Genomic DNA, 20,660 nt, shown 5'->3' with positions numbered 1-20,660 from the left:
ATAGTGCAATCCTCTATACAAGAAGATTACATGCAAACAAGTGCTAATGAAGGACTGGGAAAATGAAGCACTGTCTTCTTTTATGATACAGGCCTTTGAAAATATTGTCTAAGAACGTACACATCATCTTCCAGCCTGGTGTTCTGCCACACACTGCCTTACACTAGTTTTGGAGTCTGACGCTTGGGCAAGACAGCATTCTGGGTAGTCAGATGCCATAACTTCAAAAGAGCCTCTCAGATACAAGGGAGTACACAAAAAGGTGGCAAATGAACTTCAAAATAGACAGAGGAAAGTTAATGCAGCCAGAGAAAAATACACCATATTATGAGCATACAATCCTGAAAATGGAACTATAAGTTACACCTCAAGTAAGGGATCCTTAACACAGTTCTCTTAAAACTTTGACTCAACATGCAGCTACAACAGAAAAAAGAAGCCTGTAAAACATAAAAGTGCCATTTTCGAACTATAAATAAAACTTTGCTACATGCACATCTCAAGTACTGTGGCGCTACTCTTCACACCCCCAAAAAAGATGTCACAGAATTACTGGAGGTAAGGAGAAGGATACCTCAAGACAACAAACAGAATGAAGATACCAAGGTGAGTGAGACTGCTCACTTCTGAGGAAAAGACTGGGTGGATTTGATTGCACTTTGCAACAATAAAGGACAAAATGAGTAGAAATCATTACTAAACTCCTGCAACACTGAAGGTGGGAGCATTCCCTTAAGCACACTGGTTGCAGCAATGTACTTTTCCATGCAGCAAGCAGGGAACTTCCCAGTCTTGCTTCCAAAAGAGGTTGTGGAGGCAGAGAGTGTTAAGTTGGTTCAGAAAGGTACTCAGTAAATTCAGACAATAGGTCTACAAATGGCTATTTAATAGGACTAGGCAAAGTTGTACTTCTAATATCCCAGATATAATTCTAGGTATCAGGGGAAGACAAAGATTGCAGACAGTAACAAGGCTGACCTGCTTTCCCTATATATTCTCTCCTATTATTGCTGGGCTCCATGAACCATCACTTCGATCCACTGGGGTACTTCTTACGTAGTGGTAAATGTACTTTAAGGAAATGGAGGAACCTCCAAAAAAGCAGAAACACTTCACAAGTGTTTTGTTGTGGGTTTGTTGGGTTGTTTTTTTTTAAATAATCACATTCTCCAATAAAAGTCTTGTAAGGGGGGGGAGTTTTCATTTGCTTTTCTTAAAGTATCCTTCACATCACAATCTCCCTTTGAAGCATAAAAAAAAAAAAACTAAAATCAACAATAATCTACCTGTTTTCAAAATTCCTGCAAGGTTTTCCAACACTGCTCCCTTTCATGGCCTCTATAAAGCCCCTTCAGTTCTGAGATTTAAGAAAGCTGAAGCAATCAGAGCAGCAAACATTACTCAAATGAAAACAAGATGCTAATGTATGCCATGATAGCATTATCTGTCCTCTTATTACACTTTCCTTTTATTGCTGCTGTGTAAATGAAGGTTTTCATTCAATTTCTGGTATGACATTCATATATTTCCTATTAGATGACAACTTGTAAACAAGTTCCAGTAATAGTTCAATGTCCTCTCATGTATTTTTTTTAACTTTGTAAAACTGAATATAATTTGACACATTTTTGTACATTTAGTCAGCAGTTCCTTGGAGTCTTCAAGACAATTTCACAGGCAGCTTTAAAAATCTTTTAAAACTGCTTCTGAAAGCTCCTCTCCAGAATACTTTGCTATATGCTTTTGCAGATCAGTCTTCTGTGTTCAGTATAGATTTCAGTACAGTTATGGTATACAGAAGCAAAACCAGACTCAGTCAAGTATTTCTTTCAAACAGCACAGGGGTTTAGTGGATGTTGAAATTTTTTTAGCAACAGGATTTAAGATTGTGGTGGATTAAAACAGTGTGGTAAATACCTTCTGCCAAAAGACTGAGATGACTTGGCCAGTCTTCTGCCTCCCTTCCCCCTTCCTCATTTTGTTTGTTGCCTGAATAAATGGCAGAGACCTTTTAATGATTTTCTCTAATTTCTCTGAAACTGACAGTATCTGCCTAGAACTATAGTTTCCTGAACCACACAGAAAATTTCTACCAACATTTTCTATAGTTGTTTCCAAATAGTAGCATTTGCTTTTCATAACCCACCCTGTCAAATAGTGTTTTGTTGTTTGTTTTTTCCATGTCCCTTACTTTACTATGCTATGTTAGTAAGAATATGTACCATTACCCAATCTATTAGAGCTGCAAACGGTTGCTTCTGGTTAAAAATCAGAAACCTCTACTCTCGGAGGTTGTATTTTTCCCTTATCTCAACAAGGTTCTAAAAGCTCAAACCAACAAGAAAATTAAGTAACATTTTAATTCTTCTGTGTTGGATGAAAGCTTATTACAACTTAAAAATCAGGTTGTGATTTATATTCACCTCATTCAGCATGATCTGGATTCAACTACATGAAAATATAACCCAAAACTGAATTAAAAACTTGGAGCATTCCAAAATCCAGGCGTTTATGTGCTTTTCAAACTGAATTCATTCCCGCTGCCTTCTTCCTAGAGACAGAGATCTCATCATCCCATCACTATGCATGCCTGCATCTCTAGCAAATGCTTTTATAGATCTGTCTGAAATACACTTCAAACTCAGTATGTAGTTCAGCCATAAAGAGAAAGTAACAAATTTTAGTGATTGTCAAATATGCCCCACTGTGCAACAAAGATTCTAAAGCAAAACTCTGCAAGGGCACAAGTATGCAATGCACCTTTCTTCTGATGAGAAATTTTTAAGCAAAGCCCACCTCCGTCCACTCACACATTCAGTGCATTCATCCACTGAAGGCAGCTCTTAACATACTACCTGTAAGTAACAGAAGCGACTGAAAATACTCATGCTTCCAACACCTGAGATTACACAAAGCTGCCAGTGCCTGATAGTAGCCATGAGAAGCTCAAACTAGCACTTCACAAAGCTTCAGTGGTAACTTGAAAGATAGTAACAATCCCTTGCATGAAAAGCATGACCACCCACCAAAATGAAGCTACAGTAAAAGACAGTTATTTGCATGTTACACTGAAGTGACTGGGATTGGACAATTAGTTTTACAGTCTCAGTGCTGCAAAAGTAGCAAGGAACTCATTAAGCTAACCCCTTTACAAGTCTGGGAAACTTATTAGCAGGTTATGCCTGATGCAAAAGCAAAATTAAGAAACTCTACCACTACATTCAAGTCTTTAAGGAGCAAAATTCTTTATTATTCTTTCTCAGAAGTCAAACACAAGATCAGACTCAGTGTTGCTAAAGAAGACTCCATTCAAAACAAACAAACAAACAAACAAAAAAATCAAGTGGCTTAATTACTAAATCTAACTGGTAATTCACATTTTTCAAAATGTCACTTAAGGTTTCGGTTGGGCATACAGTTTTATAGCGTTATCTTCAAGAATCTCTAGCTCCAGCTTTTAACTAAGCAATTCTAAAACTAACCTGAGTTCCTAGCAACATGGAACAACTGAATTTAGACTGTAATAAATAGTAAAGAGTCTTCTAGGCATGTTCTCTTCATGTAAATGATTTAGTGCACTACACACATTTTACAAAAGCTAACAAGCATAAGCCTGATAAATTCATTTTCTTTTCCAGGAAAGGTAATTCTGATTTTTCACATAGGTTTATTACCTTTTGTCTAACAGATGTAAAATCCAGTTTTACATATTTAACAATGGCCAAATTCAAACACAGCAAAATTGACTGCACAGAACACTTTTTAACAGGGAAATGGCAATGCCATCTTTGCAACATCCTCCCAGAGAATGACAGTCTGTGGCTGCTCTGTTTTCCAAGAGTGACTTCCAGGCATGGAGAAGAATGGCACAGGACAAGGACACCTAGCCCCCTCCTCTACCTCCAGTGGTAGCTCCACTTGATAAAAGTGTTTAACATAGTAGGTGTACTCTACCAACTTCCAGTGACTCAACTGTGGATGACCTAAGCCACAACTGACCTGTTTACCATGTGTGCCTTCCAGGGACATGAACAAAATGTATTTTCAGAATATCAAACACAGTCAGTACTGCCTTACAGCTAAACACTTACTACAGAACTTAAAGCATTCCTTCACAAAGGTTGAAGATGTGGGAAAATCATGTCAGTCACCTGTCTATCTATATACTGGGAACACTATAGGAAACAATAGTGCTTTTTAATTCTCTGAGTGAAAATAAACGAATAGTACTCAAACAGCAGTACAAAAAAGTGAAAGTTTTAAGGAAAGGAATGAGGACAGAAAAAGCAGCAGCAGCACATGTGACTGCACATACACAATATGAACAGATTTAAGGATATAACTAACAGTAGTTTAAGACAATCTACATCTGGATTACAATAGTTTTAGTTCCCTGCCTGCCCCTCCACCCCTTCCTCCCTCCACAGCACACTTAACTAAAAACTAATACAGATGCAGTGCACAGACAAGCAGCCCAGAGTCAAGCATATCAAACAGCTGAGGAATCACATCAATAGCCAAAATCAACTGTCACTAACTTAATTATGATGGGTGCCTAACAATTTTACGTGACTATAAAAATATCTACTACAACCCAGGAAAATTTGATCCAAAGACTATAGCTAGGAACATTCATATTAGTGTCAATGTTCAGTGTTAAGAGCAATTTAAGTAAAACCCCAAATACCAAGTCACAATACAACCCCAAGTACCACATCACAATAAAACCTAGAAGTCTGGAACATATAACTGCAAGCAAGTTTTTTAAAAATTACATTAGAAGGAACTGTAACTATTTCCTCAAAAAAAATGCAAAAAGACTTCTGAAAAGATGCAAGTGATAAAACTGGTAAACATACATAAGCTTTCAAGCAAGCAAAAAGAATTGCTCATATACCTGAAAGCTTATCTGTGTTTTGAAACAGATTAACAGATACAACAAAGAATGTACTACAGCTCCACAAAACCCTTCTACCCTACATCTGGAAATACACACTGAAAACATCTATGTTTCCAAATGGTTTTAACTATGCTACAGAGGCATGACTATGAAAAGCCTATGTCTTCTTAAACACTCTTCCATTTCAGACTACAAACACCATCCTGCCTGATCATGTATTTTTTTTACTAGACATTCTTACTACTGGATAAAGTCAAGACTGTTTCGTAGTCCTTACTGGTGGAAGTCCTTATGGACTTCCATACCTTGCATTACATTAGAAATTTAACTTAACTCTGAAAGGTTAATATAAAACTTTAATGTACCAAGAGTTATTTAATTCTTTTCCTCTATGGAGTACACATACTGTGAACAACTATAATGAAGACCACATTTTAGTATTCACCATGGGCTGAACACAGCATTCTCTTCCTGATCTCAGATCCAGCCACACAGTATGGTAAGGAAAACAAGACAAGCCAAAAAACATGGCAAAAAGTAAAAAAAAAAAAACAAACCCCAACCAACACACCCCCCCCCAAAAAAACCCACAAAAGAAAAATACCCACACTTCATGATGCAAGCAATAAATGTTTACAAAGGAAGAACTCAAGAACAAAGCAATGAAGCACATTAAGTGCACTCTGTTACTTACTCCTCAAGCACAAAAACAATCACAGTGGCATTCCACAGGTCAAACCAATAAATATGCTACAGATTTTGTGCTCCAGGAAAGGACTTCACCTGGTAAATACTTCATATTAATTTCTCTACACTGTCCAAGAACAAGTGAATGTATTAAAAGACCTCAAAAGACTAATTTATCTTCTAGAGCAAGTAGAAAGAGGTACTTCTGCAATGACATTACTCTTAGGTCAGGCATGACCTCTTCCCAAAAATTTATCTTTTCTTCCCACCTCAAGAACAAAGGAAGCTGTGCTTGGTGCCACAGTAGCACAGCAAAGTCTTCATTTCATAAAGATGTAAGAAGAAAAGACAAGTAAAACGGGGCCCAGACAACAGACCACTACAGAGACTGGGAGGAAAGAGCAGTAACTTTAGCTACCAAAGGATAGACTCTTACATGATCAGAGAGGAAACAGACATGCAATGCAAACTGTGTAATCCTAGTAGCTATGTACAGCTCTAAAGACATGTTTGCCAGTATGCAATGCTGTATTAGACACGCTTATGGAGCAAAGATGAGAAGACTGTCTGAATATTTGAACTCAGCTCTTGTCATTCAAAAGCTATTTATGCAAAATACAGAAGGCCTACAAAAATATCTGAGAAGCTGTGAGTTACAGTGAAAATCCACTTACTGATTAACAAAAGCTGAACTCTTAAAGTGATTTTAAACAGAACAGAGAAACTCCAACACATCTTCCTGGTCAACAGTTCTGTAAGAAGAATCCCCAGAAATGTTGTATGAAACAGTATGAGAGCCATAGATAAGTAAGCCAAAATTTTGGACCCACAAGCTCAACCAGCAAGAGCAGACATGAAACCCTTATGTGATCTGACCACGATAGAAGGACAAAGACATGTTGCATCTGTATGGCTTACATAAGGATTAGGTAATTTAGTCAAATGATCCAAATGTGGTAACAAGAAAATCTTAAGCACAGGGAACAAATAGGTGTATGTTACCACAGGAAAGAGTAAAAGCACATTACATTTAAATCTGTCCTCAAGAGATTGTAAAATAGGGTGACTACCAAACCCTGAAGAGAATTTTTATAGCACTGCTATGCCTTCTATCCTGCTGTAATATCATTGTTGCTATTGGGAGCTGCATTTAAAGATCAAGATCATCATACAGGACTACCCAGCAGACAATAAGATGATACAGGCTCTCAACTCTGAAAAACATCAATTTGACAGAAGCTGGACTTTAAAGAAATAAAGTACAGCCCTGACTGCTACAAAAATTTAAACTTATTTGTATTTGAAAGTGAAAACAGTTACCATGATGTTTTGGAAAGGCTAAGGAGAGAGAAGCTTCCAGTAGGTTTTTGGACCAGATGGATTATCTTTGACTGTGACCAGTTCCAGCTGCTTCAGAGACAAGAAAATTTGTAAGTAGGCAATTAAAAAAATAACACAGCCACAGGCAAGAATTTCTTCCTACCTTCCATCAGAGTTAGAGGTTAATTAAACTGAGGAAGAACTGAAAATACGTTTTATGGTTGCTGGTGTATTTTTTTAATTTTTAGTGTAAAAATGGATATTCCACACCCTAATATTCTGCTATACTTCTAGCCTCCACCTCCCCTGGTAACAGACTCCTCACAATAACTATACCTAGTCTATTCTCCTTTATCAGTTTAACATTTTCTTTCAAGCACTGACAGCTATCCTGTTCTTGTGTTAACGAAAAAAGGGTCACAAACGCATGATCTTTCTTTTTCATACCATTTGATGGATAATCCCTAAAAACTCATCATTTTTCCTTTCCCAGAAGTTCTTCTGAATCTTTAGTCACTGTTCCAGTTACAAGAATGTCCTTCTACTCATACCTATTATTATTTCTGACAGCACGAGATCAGAATTGTAGTCTTCCTGCTTTCAAAATGAGTAAATATGTAATTAATTTCTCTGTCTTTATAAGCAGCATTTCAGATCTGCAAAGACAGGGAATAGGAAACAGCCTGATGAGGAAATGGGTAGAACACAACTGGACTGAAAAAAAGAAAAACTATCAGCAAACTAAAGCGCTGCAGGGCATAAGAGATATATCCTATTCCAGAAGACTGAATTTATGCGGGGAAAAAAATGTCAGATGTTCTTTGTCAAAGTAGTTATATAAGTCTTATCATTAATGGGATAATGCACAAGAAGTGCTAATACAGGGGTAAGTTTGCAGATAAGGTGGTAGGCTATTATTATTTAAGTAAAGGGAATTATCACCAGACAAATGCCCATGTTTAGACCTCAACAAGAAGCATCATCTGGACAGGAACACTACAGCAAGTCCTGCAGATACCTTCTGGTTGCCTTCGTACTTCCCCAAGCTTCCGTGTGTTAAGGCACATGTTTCAAGACTGGAAATGCACTCCACTCTTGGCAATTCACAGCCTAAATGGAAGGAGGTCTTTCCTCTTTCCAAGATGGATTACCAAGGCACATTTCAAGCAACATGAATAAACTATATTGAAATAATCAGTAAATCTCAGTAGCAGAAATTATTATAAAAAGCCAAATAGCTGACCACTCAGTACACTCTTATGTTACATGAGCATAAGTAGTTATTCCAGTTATAACCGCAAATATTATCTGCAACTGTAGACAACATTTATACCAATGTTTACCCACTGAGAAAAAACAGATACACAGTAAGCAGCTTGGCAGCGTCAGTCCTTGAAAATTTTGAGTTTTATCCAAACACTGTTCTTCATGTGTTTTTGGCCATGATTTCTAACAATGCTTTTTGTTTACACAACATCTATTTTCTATTCAGTCTTATAACAAATCTCCCATGAAACACTTAAGCCTAATTAGAACTAGTCAAGATGTCAGAATATGTAACTTTTCTTTACAGAACTTTCTGGATTCATTCTCACATTTATTGTGTTTCGCATGTCTGCAATTTTATTGTAGTGAACAAATATGACTTCTAACATTCATGCTTCACAAAACAAAAGAAAAAAAAAAAAACTCACAAAGACAGAACCTTTCCTGTTAGGTTTTCTTTTTATTTAAGGAAAAATAGAGTTATCTGGAATTAATAAAACTCCACATTCAGAAAAGGGCTCCCATCTAACTGGTAGATGGGAAAAAATGAATTTTTCAAATGAACCAACTAACAAAGCAAAATATTATTCTACTCCAGATTCAGCAAATAAGCAGGTAAATAAGAAGATTTAAAAGAATTACTACACATACCTCTCAAGATAATATTTAGTTTTAAAAAAGGACTTCTTATAGACAAGAATATATATATAAAAAAGAGAAAAATCTCAGACTAGCATACTGCTTTCTCCAAGTTTCTTCAACAGTTTTAATCTTGCCTTCAGCCAAGGGTAGCCCCAGTTCTCTACCCAGTTCTGGGTACAGCAGATCCAGATAGCTCTCTGTTACTGAACCAGAATACCATACATGAAAGACTTCCACTTCATCCTGGCAATGCATTTCCGACACACCAATACTGCTGGGGTCAGAACTTCCCTTGTGAGCTTCTGGAATTCATTGAAGTTTTCTACTGCGTTTAGTGACTCAAGTAACTGATTGCTGTATTAAATCATACGAAAAAAAGATCATTGGGCACAGTGGGTGGCAGAGAGGGTTTATAGAAGAGCACAGCTGACAAAGTTGCAGGCAGGAAGACCCTCTTCCCTTATTCAAAGCAGCTAGATAAATTTCGATTGCCGCTGTAACCACAGCTAAGGCTGGAAACCCACCTTGTGAAAGGTAATGCAAAATATTGGCAGCTGTCCTTTGATATCTTAAAATGCTCCCTTCCACATACCCAGGTCAGTTTCTCCTGTGGCTTAATGGGAGGAGAATGGCAAAGCTGCAGTAGCCTGAGCCAGAGCAGGCCACCTCCTCCTCCATTCCTAATGAAAACCAAGCAAACCTCACAGTAACCAGGACTGGTATGACATGGCAGTCTGGTTGCTCACATGAGAACCAACACAAATGATGAAAATCCTACAGCTCAAGCAACTGCTGTGAAGGCACGCCCCCAGTATAGTACTGATATGTATTTAATGTGCTGCATTGCATGTGTAAGTGATACAGCAAAACTTGTAAACCGCTAACAGTAACCAAAATAAGTATTATTAGATTCAAGAGTTACTGTCCTCACTTCTCACATAAGTGAGCAGAACACTGCAGAGGCAGGGTAGGGGGGAAGCAGCAAAGCATTCTCATGCCTTATTTTCTGAAGACATAGAAACCAAACAGTAACATTCATTAGAAGTTCACACAGACCACAGAAAAACAGCTTTACAAGTTGCTACATTGAGGTTTTCTGAAACCCCAGGCAAAAATTTACAGAAGTTATGCAAATAGCAGCCAGACCTATCAGATTCTTCATGTGACACACAAGGCATTAAGCATAAATTGAGGGGTTAGATATAACAGTGTCCAGACAACACCGACCATCACTTTATTGTAGTGTTTAACTGCAGTGTAGGAAACAGGACAGGCAAACTGCACAAAGCTTGCCAGCTTCTTGTTTCCTGCCTAACAACAAAACCAAGCTAGCTAACTTCAGTGCCTTTGACCTCCAGATCTTTCCTCCCATAGAAACATCTGCTTATCCTTTAGCAAGCTCCTCAACCCTGAGGAAATTAAACAAAAAAAAAAAAAAAAGGAAAAAAACCTCAATAAAACCACATCTATCTTTCCAGAAAATCCCAGCAAAACCCCACCCTGGTTCAGCAGGCTTCACAGCCCTCACAGAGGCCAAGAACAGATGACATTCACACAAATGAAAGAGCTGAGGTCACGGGTGACCTGCCATTGATTCATCCAGTGAACTTCCCATCTTAGCTCTCCCCTACCAGAGAAGCGTGAAGGGTTGGCACCCCAGACCTGTCACACACGCCTCCTTTATTCACATGTGTTTCTAGACAGCACCACACATCCTTCCACTAGGAGATGCTGGGCAAGAAGAGGAACACTGGGTCGCCAGCGGAGTAGTAACCACTCGTGGACATAAATAACAAGTACTCATCTTACATTTTAATCAAGACGAACACCTGAAATAACATCAACCTTTCTGTCCAAGGATGGAAGTGCCCGAAGGCATCCTCCCCCCCTGTGTCGTGTTCTTAGAGCGCTGCCCGTATACCAGACAAGTTATTCCCCCGCGCTGAAGGCCCTTCTGCCCTCCATCACCTCATATCCCCTTCAAGGCCCTTCGCGCTCGCTGCCGGCAGCTCCCCGGCCTCTCTCCCCCCGCCCCTAGGCCTCGCTCCCCGCCATTGCCCCCCTCCTGCTCCCCTCCCCCGCCGCACCCCGCCCTGCCGCAGCCCCCCCCCCTCCCCGGCCCCGCCGCTGGCGCCCCGCGCAACCGCGCTGCGCCGCCAAACGCGAGCGCTCCCCTGACAACCGCAGCGCGCGCCAGGCCCGGCCACTCCCCGGCCCCGCGCACACAATGGGCCCCTCTCGCGACTCTCCCCCCAAACCACCACCACCACCACTCCCCCCCCCCCCCCCCCCCACCGCCCCGCCGCACTGACCATCGCTGCGCTTAATCTCCACGTAGATCCCTATCTGGATCTTGCCGAAGTTGGCCGCTGCCATCGCTTCATGGGGCAGCCGGACAAGTCGGAGGCGCTACCTGCCAGGCGTGCACAGGAGGGGAGGGAGGGAGAGCACGATACCGGCACCGAGTGCGACGGCTCTGACAGGGCGGGAGGGAAAGAGAGAAGGATAGACGCCGAGAGAGAAAAGGCGCCGGCCGGATATAAAAGGCGCTGGGAGCCGCTGCGCCTGCGCGCAGCGCGTCACGGCCCCTCCGCACGGGGGAGGGGGAGGCGGGGGCAGAGGTGCTGGTGTGGCTTTCGTCAGTCGTTTGTGTTCCGCGGCTCTTGTTTTGTCTCCTCCTTCCGCCACGGTTTTGAAGTGGGGGACGTTCCGTGGCCTCACCTACGGCCATGGGCAGCCCCGTCTCGCCGTTGTTCTCATTTCCCCCCTCTCCGGGGACCGCAGCTGCTCCCCGCCGCCGCCCTTAGCGGCACCACGGCCGCGTTGGCACAAGATGGGCGCTTCCGCCGCCCCGGGGCCGGCGCCCTGCGGGAATGCCGCCCTTCTGGCCCCGCTGCCGCCAGGAGCCGCCCGTCCCAGTGCCAGGCCGCCTGTGGAGCCTCGACCTCTTGGACCTGTCCCCGACTTACAAACGCAACACGCGCAGGTTTGGCACCAGATGGTGACTGAGCCTCTCTGAAGTTTTAATGTAATAGCTTTATCTACCTACAGTCTGCTAATACGGTTCCCGTGTGCCAAGTAGAACAGCCTAGAAGCATTCTCCATGCTCCCCAACCTGACAGCAGCTCTTGGGTCCAAGGAGGGCTGCACAGACAGCAGCTATCCATCTTGGCCTCATGGTTGTCCCATACCTTTATACAGCTTAAATGAAAAAGCAAACACTGTATGTTCCTCATTTCCCTATAATGACTCTTGTACCTCAGGCAAGCCACTTCGTTAAACAGTATCCCTTGGGTTTACCTTACAAAGGCAGACCCTGATGTGATGAAGCCAGCACCAGTTTAAAATTGGCCTTCCTGCACAGCTTTCTGGTCACCTTGAGCAGCATCACAATAAATACCTCAAACACAAAACCACTTCTTGCCCAACAAAGCCAGACTGTTAAAAATAATCACCCAATCCAATCATCAACAGATAATACATAATGACACCTGACACTGAGACCCCCACCTTAAGCTGCACCGTCTCTGCAGCCTGGCATCCTCCTTGCCTCACATCTCCCTGCTTCCACTGGCAGTTTCACACTGAAATCAGTATGACACGTGGCAAATCAGAGTCATGAAATTATGTCTTCCGATTCCTACATGCTTTATGTATATGTACACACGTATTAGAGAGAACAGCCTCCTGGAAAAGAACTTAAGAATAGTGGGGGATGAAAAGCTGGACATGACCCAGCAATGTGTGCTTGCAGCCCATAAAGCCAACCAGCAGCATCAAAAGGAGTGTGTCTAGCATGCAGCAGGTCACAGGACCCCTTTACTCTGCCTCTGGTGAGACTCTACCTGCAGCACTGCATCCAGCTTTGAAGCCCCCAACACAAGAGGGACATGGAGCTGTTCAAGTGAGTCCAAAGGGGGCCCCAAGGATGCTCAGAGGACTGGAGCATCACTCCTATGAGGAAAGGCTGTGGGAATTGAGGTTATTCAACCTGGAGAAGACTGCATGGATACCTTAAAACAGCTTCCAATACCTAAACAGGCCTACAAGAAATCTGGAGTGGGACATTTTGCAAGCACATGTAGGGACAGGACAAGGGGGAATAGCTTTAAACTGACAGAGGGTAGATTTAAATATTTAGACTAGGCATTAGGAAGAAGTTCCTCAATGTGAGGGTGATGAGGCCCTGGGACAGGTTGCCCAGAGAAGCTGTGGCTGCCCCATATCTGGCAGTGTTCAAGGCCAGGTTGGACAGTTCCTTGAGTAACCTGCTATACTGAAAGGTGTCTCTGCCCAAGATGGGGGATTGAAACAGGGTGATCTTTAAAGTACCTTCTGACCCAAATCATTCTGGTCTACACAGCCAAGAGCCAGAAGAACTTTTTCACCTTTTAAAAATTGGGCTTTACTCTGATCCTTGCCCACCTTTTTTTTTTTTTTTTTTTTTTCCATGAGAAATTTAGATTTTACCTGCATTACTCATGGAAGGTGTTGCTCACTGAGGTATTGGTGGAATTATAATATCAAAGGTATCAAGATATGTCCAGCAAAACCACTTTGGCTTTTTAATTTAGTCACTGACCATTTAATTTAGACTACTGACAAACCCTGGAAAGAAGTATTGCTTTGGAAAACGATCTCATGCAAATAATACCATAAAGAATCCAATGCCTTTAAGAAGACCTCTTCCAATTATAACAGAATTAAAGATAGGCTCTTTTTAACCTCTAGATGTTTTTGAAATAAAACCAAAATGCAACAAAAATTTTTTACACTTACATAAGAATTAGGCGGAGCCTTCTAATTAAAAAAAAAAAAAGAAAATTATTCTACCCATTGTAATTCCACATCATCACAATGGCTTGAGCTGAACATCTCATAATGGAATATTGTGTCCAGTTCTGGGCCCCTCAGTTTAAGAAGGACAGGGACCTGCTGGAGAGAGTCCAGCGCAGGGCAACTAAGATGATTAAGGGAGTGGAGCATCTCCCTTGTGAGGAAAGACTGAGGGAGCTGGGTCTCTATAGTTTGGAGAAGAGGAGATTGAGGGGTGACCTTATTAGTGTATATAAATATATAAAGGGGGAGTGTCACGAGGATGGAGCCAGGCTCTTCTCAGCAGCAAACAATGATAGGACAAGGGGCAATGGGTACAGACTGGAACACAAGAGGTTCCACTTAAACTTGAGAAGAAACTTCTTCTCAGTGAGGGTGACGGAACACTGGAGCAGGCTGCCCAGGGAGGTTGTGGAATCTCCTTCTTTGGAGACATTCAAAACCCACCTGGACACATTCCTGTGTAACCTTATCTAGGTGTTCCTGCTCCGGCAGGGGGATTGGACTAGATGATCTTTTGAGGTCCCTTCCAATCTCTAACATACTGTGATACTGTGATACTGTGATCTCATAATGTCTTTTCCATATAAATTCTGCTACATAAACATACATTTTATAGTTCAACTTTGGTTTGGAGAAGTGCTTGTGACACACTTGGATAGCCATTGCTTGGTCTGTCTTTGACTGTTGTATTTCAATGATAACTACTGAAGCTTTGACATTCAGCTCCAAATTTTGGCTGCTTTTGGATTAGTAAGGTATGAAAATAGTGGATAATTATTGTGCACCAGTTATGTTTCAACTTTAAGTAAGAATTCTTCCACTTTCAACAAACACTAGCATCTGCTTGCATTTTACACAATCATATTAATTAAAATTATTAATTTGCTGTATTTTGTTGTCAAAATCAAGTTATGAATATCAGTCTACCTCCTTGATAACTTTAAAGTAGTTAATTATTAAGTATTTGGGCTATTTCACAGTACTAATGAACAAATATGTCTAATCATTTGTAATCATACTGATATGAAATGTTTTATTTTTAAAGCTCAACTCCAGAAACATTTTTCTGGTTGCATGCATTCAGCTGGTATTAAATGTGTATGCAAGGCAGTCAGTAGTCAGGTTTAAGGAACACATGGTCATTTGTAAGATACAAAAACAAAAAAATCATCAACGTATTTATTACATAACAATTTTAAAAAGGAACCACCTCAATACAGTAGCTTCATAGGTCACCAAGATAACCTATTTCAACATACAAAAGAACTGCAAAGTTCTTTTGCACTATTTTTTCCACTTAAGAATGAGTGAATAGGCAAGAAGTGCCTAAAGTACTTTGAGATCCCATTTGCCCACTTAGACTGATAGACTCTTCTTGTTCAATTCAGTACCTTTGTGAAAACAGTAGCAGCTGAGCTGCCTCACAGATCTCTTCCTGCTCTTTTTTCCTTCTAAGCATCTCTTCATCTATATTGTATTGCTATTTAAAACTTCTCTCCTGCTAGACACAGCACTTAATGAGAAATAGCATGATACAGTAGCATCAGAAAGTGATAAAAAGAGAACCATCTTACTTATAAACTATTTTAACGTATTTCTCACTGTTTCATTAGATGTAAAAATCTGATTTTCATATAACTACCCCTGGATAATAAATTATTGTGACATTTGTAGCTTTGCATAGCCTCGTCTGGGAGTCAAAATATTTTAACCCAGGCACTCAAAAGTATCATAACTAACCTCTTGTCTTCCACAAATGCGTTCTAGATTCTATTACATTAAATGTCTACAAATTCTGCAGGTTATCTTCAACAAGTGAACTGGTGACTCATTTGAGTAACAACGCTTTTGGGATTATAATTAATTATATGTTAGAAACAACATAGATGGTTAGATTTTCTGGTTTAAGTGAATATCTCAAAGCATGATAGTTTTCTCTGTATTACAGAATGCAGGTGCTGAAATTATTGATGTAAGACTCCAACATGCCTGCCATATGTCAACCATAACAGAGCTGTTAATGAGCTACCAACGTTCAGGCCATCATGTGAATTGGAAGCATTTTTCTTCAGCTTTGTTTTGCTAAGAGAGCAAATTCAAACAAAAGTTTGTAATTGCTTTCTGAGTCATCAGTGTCATCCCACAGCACTCTGACAATTCCTAACATGGTCACTTGTCAGTATGATCCCTAAAAAGGTCAGGTTTCCTAAAAGCCTGTCATCTGCTTGTAGGTTTTTGCAATTCTATTTACTTTTTGTATATTATTTCTTTCCTATGAAGCTTCTCAATGTAATTCTAGATCTCATAAGAATCTTTCTAGCAGTATGTATTGGGCTAGCGTGCACGATCAGGCCAAAGGTTGTAAGAAAATGTGAGGATGACTGACTTCCGCCATTTTGAAGAACATAACTCCATGTAGAGCAATCTTGGTACACTTCTACTGGTTTGGATGTTCAGGCAAAAATGTGGAGAAAAGTAATTATTGAGCAAATTTGTCCCTAAAGCAAGTCGAAGTATACAAATAAAATTGTTTTTTCACTTACTGCTTTATTATACCAGAATGAGGTGCATTTCTAAAGAACTTTTATGTGCAGAAAAATGGAGCATTGCTAGATGCTAGATAAAGAATAAGAAAGTGACGAAGAGTGTGAATGTATTCCAGTCTCTTCAAAGCAGAGGACATGAGAAAAACAAAGTACTCTGAGAAAAGCACAACTCCTTCTCTTAACATGCCTTTCACTCCAGCTCTGCATTTGTAGCCATGGTGACAATATCTTTTGCTCTTCCCTGTGTTCATAGCTACTTGTGTACATTGGTTGGATTAGTCATAATATGTAGCTAAGGTTAAAATGACAGTCCAGAAAAACTAAGCTAGTTCAAAAGTCACAAGATGATAGAAGGGCTGAAGAATATCAAAGCTGGATGTGCTTATTGCAGTAGACAGTGGTGTGATCATTATGGCTGTGGCACATACGTTACGTATTCTCTTACTCATTCCATATGCTGCTGCTGAGTGTCTGGCCTAAGGCTGCTGTGTATCTGGGGTCATTTTTCATTATGCTTTCCTATTGATTGTATAAAACACGGGCAGAATTTCTCTGAGATAGCAATCTGCTTCAGAAAAAAACATGAGCAAAAGGAGATGAACCTCTGTCCAAGCTTCTTGCTACCTAAACGTAAGTCCAGAACAACTGTACCATGCATATTTAGTCTTCAACTTCCTCTTCCTTCTTTTTCTTCTCACTTTTCTCTCCTCTCCAGATCTCCAAGGGAAATCTCAGAGTGAATGTGGTAAAAGAGTGTTCCAGTCAGGCTGTTCAACTGAGTGATAAATACATATTTCTTACATCCTTCTGCTATCCAATGTAACTTTTCTGTCAGAAGGAAATATCCTGTGTCATATTATACATGAAAATAATATTGGCATTAATGCATCTACCTTGTAGCTTAATCTAATAATTACATCCTGTCTTTGCACCACCAGTAAGGCTTCTGCAGCAAATCATGTAGGCCTATTCTGACATGTAAAAATTGAGTGGTTTCTTTACTTGATCTTAGAAGTTGTTCTATTGCTGACTATATTTCTGCATCATTAGCACACAGTATTAGAAAAATACCTCATATATTCATACCTGAGATATTTTTGTCTTCACACACAGTGTCTTAGCAGATTTGCATGTTGGAATTGGAACCTTTGGTTTGTCAATGATTTTGTTTTATGGTTTTATTATTTTTTGTTTTGTTTATGATTTTAACCCTTTTTAATGCCCTTTCATAATCCAGTGTAACGTCTGTGTAATTAGCTAGAACTACATTGCTTAACACCCAGAGAGGCACTGGGCTTGGCAGTGCACTCAGAGAACATGGAATTCAGTCCTGAACATGCCTGTTCCTCAACACACAGCACAGAGGTGAAAAAAAAAAACCAAGCCAAAATGAGGTATTTGTAGTTTCTCAATTGTGAGGCAGTCAGGACCTAAATCCAATCAATTATAAAGGAAGATTTGACTCCATATATCCTGGAAGATAGAAAGCATTGGAATAAGTATGAAGATAACGCAGCCCAAAGCTTCCTTCTAAGCAGTAGCACAGCCTTCTGACCAGAGATACTCTTCTGCTAGTATGCAGATTGTGAAGTTGGAGCACATTTCAAACTATAATGATGCATACTTTTATGAAGTAGAAATAGTGAGGTTTTTTTTTTAATCAGTCATTTCAATTGCATTTTTCATACCTACTATTCTGTAAGAGAGGGTTTGCTGCATTTGATCAATTTGTGCATTTTTTTTCTCTGTGTTTTTCTATATAACAAACTTGCATTGAATCATCTAAAACAAAAAGAGAGTAAAATTTGCTATAGAAAAGAAAAGCACTGTTAAATGAAATTATTTTGTTAAAATGCAATTGTTGTCTATTCTCCTGACAGATTACTTGGATAAATAAAGAAATTTGATTGCAAATGTATTCATGCATGTTTTTATCTTCATTAGAGTCAGAGAAAAAAAAGGTTGAAAATATTTATCAGCTTTTATACCACTGAATATCTCACTGCATTTCCTATCCATTCACCTTGGAATCTAGACAGAAATGATACATGCAGACTGTTCTGATCAATAGTGCATTTGACAAATTAAGTTGCTTGCATTTATCATACTAAAGATTTTTTAAAGTATTTTAGAAGTAATACTGTGTCCTTGCAGTAAAAAAAAAAAAAATCCCAGTCATTGTAATTATTTATTGTAATAACCAGAAAAGCTAAAAGTTATTAATGCCCTGTCTTTATTGTAAGCCAGCCCATATGTTATTTTCTTATATAATACATAAGGGGGTATAGTCAAACTGTGTTCCTTTTTCCTGAGTTTCAGAAACAGTGAAACTTACAAAACTGAATAACCCTGATGACTTCCAGTCCATAGACAAATATCTTACCACTCTTCACTTTGCAATAGCAAATATTGTGATTGGAAGAAATTACTGCAGTAACTTCCCTGTTAAAACAGATGTTAATCACAATAGGGTTTCAGCTGAACTGCTGCTTTAAGATTATTTGAAATCAAGGATTCCTTCACATTAAGTGAGTAGGAGGGCAAATCTCGGAAGAACCCAGGCTCTTTATGTCAGGTGACATGGATAAACAATTAAATCCTACCCATGTCTTAAGAAATTAGCTGCACTGGAATGGAGTCTGTGGTACAGACATCTATCAGGTTCAAAAGACAAATGAGGCGAGACTGCATTTTGGTGTGGAAGGGCTCTGGCAGGCTTCAGTGCTTGGGAGGTCCTTTTTTGCTCAGAGAAGATAGCAGGAGCTCGGGGCCTCTCTAGAGCTGGAGACACAAAAGCTGTCATATTGAGCTGTGGACAGATGCACCTTCAAAGAAGATGCACTGCCTGGCTGAAAATCATGGAACGACTACAGTCAAAGGCAGCTGCTGCTGGCAGGAGAGAAGTTAGTTGAAAATACTAGCATCTCCTGACACACTGTGAATCTACTGTAAAGTTCTTTCACCTGAATGTCATTCAGATGACCTGAATGCCAACATCTTCAAATGTTTCCAAGCTCACTAGATCAAGCGCAGGAAGAAAGAAGTGAGACTAGAATATTTTTTGATTCAGCTACTGGAATATTTTTAAATACGTGTAAGTTTTTTACACTCGTACTAAGTAGTACACACATAGTGAAAGTATACTGGGGAGAAAAATGCTTTTTATATTTGGCTACGACAGTGAATAGGCAATGTTTTGAGGTTGTTCTCTTCTTTCAGCTGAAAGAAATGTATTCATTTAAATTTCTGGTTATTAAACTTGTGGATCTATGCTTTTGGAGTGCTGCATTGTATCATCTTGAGTCCCAGAGCCTTCCCTAAGGAAGATAATTTCTTACTTTTCTTATTTCCTCTGGCAAAGTTTTAACAAAATTTCTCATTTTTTAGTGCAGCATGGATAAAAATTCAGGCAAATGCTTTATCCCTTTTGGACTTGCCCAATAATGATAGCCTGGAGAGTGCCTTGAAGAGCCGCTCCACAAGACATGTTTTTTTCAAGTTTTGTTTTAAAAGTGGCATATTTTTATTCTTCTTCACATGCTGTTAGAAAAGAGGGAGCAGTTCAAAAAGACACACAACGGTAGATAGCATTGTGAGTATCTCAAAAATACAACCCCAAAGAGCAGCTTTGTACATGCTTGTGGAATTTTGCCATACACGTCTTCTTACAGGAGTTGAAAAGAGTTTACTGGGTCATGCTGGTTGGCTGGGCAGGCAGGCTGGTCTGACACAAGCAGTTTGTTGATACACTGGGGGTATGGAAAACATTTACAATTCCTGAAAATGAATGCATCAACAAGATTGAATGTCATAATGACAATGCTAGACTCTAGCCAGATCTTCAAATGTAGAGGACAGAGTAATAGTGCTTTGAAAATCCCCCTGGTTTATCCCATAATGCTGAATACAACTGAGAGTCGAGCTCTTGCAGAAGCAGCAGCTGGTACAGTCTGGATGTGTTCATGAAGAGTACTGTGGGATATATTATAGGAAAAAAACTTCCAGTTCAAGAATAGTTTAAGCATAGTTAAACCCTGGATCAGATTGTACAGGGCGTTTGTCATAATTCTCCAGCAAAGGTGATTCAAGAAGAGATTAAGTATCAGTTGGAGGTTGTACTTACCCTGTCTGAGTAGGAGGGTGAGCTAGATGACCTTTCAGATCCTCGCAACCTTACATTTCTACTGTATTATGACAAATCCTTTTTCTCCTGCCTAAGTCCTCTCCCCCACCTGGATTAACAGATTTATTTGAACTTCATGGCAGTTACAATTTTAGTAATGAGTTTAATGCCGTGTTCAATGACCACCCATATGATTTACCTGATAACTTGGGCGTGCCTGTATTAAAGCATCTGAAGAAAGAATTCCTGCCTTTCAATGTGTTGGCAGAAGAAATGGAGGCTTTTTTTCTGAATAATTATATACAAAACCACTGAAGTGCCCTTCAGGGGCATTAAA

At 39.9% G+C, this 20,660-nt stretch overlaps 1 protein-coding gene across 4 annotated transcripts in view; it reads right to left on the bottom strand.

The window, feature by feature from the left end:
• The window catches only part of KIF2A (kinesin family member 2A), a 62,192-nt gene extending 50,865 nt beyond the window's left edge, over positions 1-11,327 (bottom strand). For all 4 annotated transcript variants that reach the window (XM_061368663.1, XM_061368665.1, XM_061368664.1 and 1 more), the window contains exon 1: positions 11,128-11,327. In XM_061368663.1, coding sequence (XP_061224647.1) covers positions 11,128-11,191 — 64 coding nt within the window. In that variant the 5' untranslated portion in view covers positions 11,192-11,327. The remainder of the gene's footprint in view (positions 1-11,127) is intronic.
• Between the last annotated feature and the right edge of the window lie 9,333 nt (positions 11,328-20,660).

Source organism: Neopsephotus bourkii, unplaced genomic scaffold (assembly GCF_033783945.1).
Source record: "Neopsephotus bourkii isolate Nb327-2 ecotype Australia unplaced genomic scaffold, CSIRO-AGI_Nbou_v1 NB_1436, whole genome shotgun sequence".
Taxonomy (NCBI): Eukaryota; Metazoa; Chordata; class Aves; order Psittaciformes; family Psittacidae; genus Neopsephotus; species Neopsephotus bourkii.
Note: the sequence above shows the minus strand (reverse complement) of the source record. Positions and strands in the feature narration are given on the sequence as shown.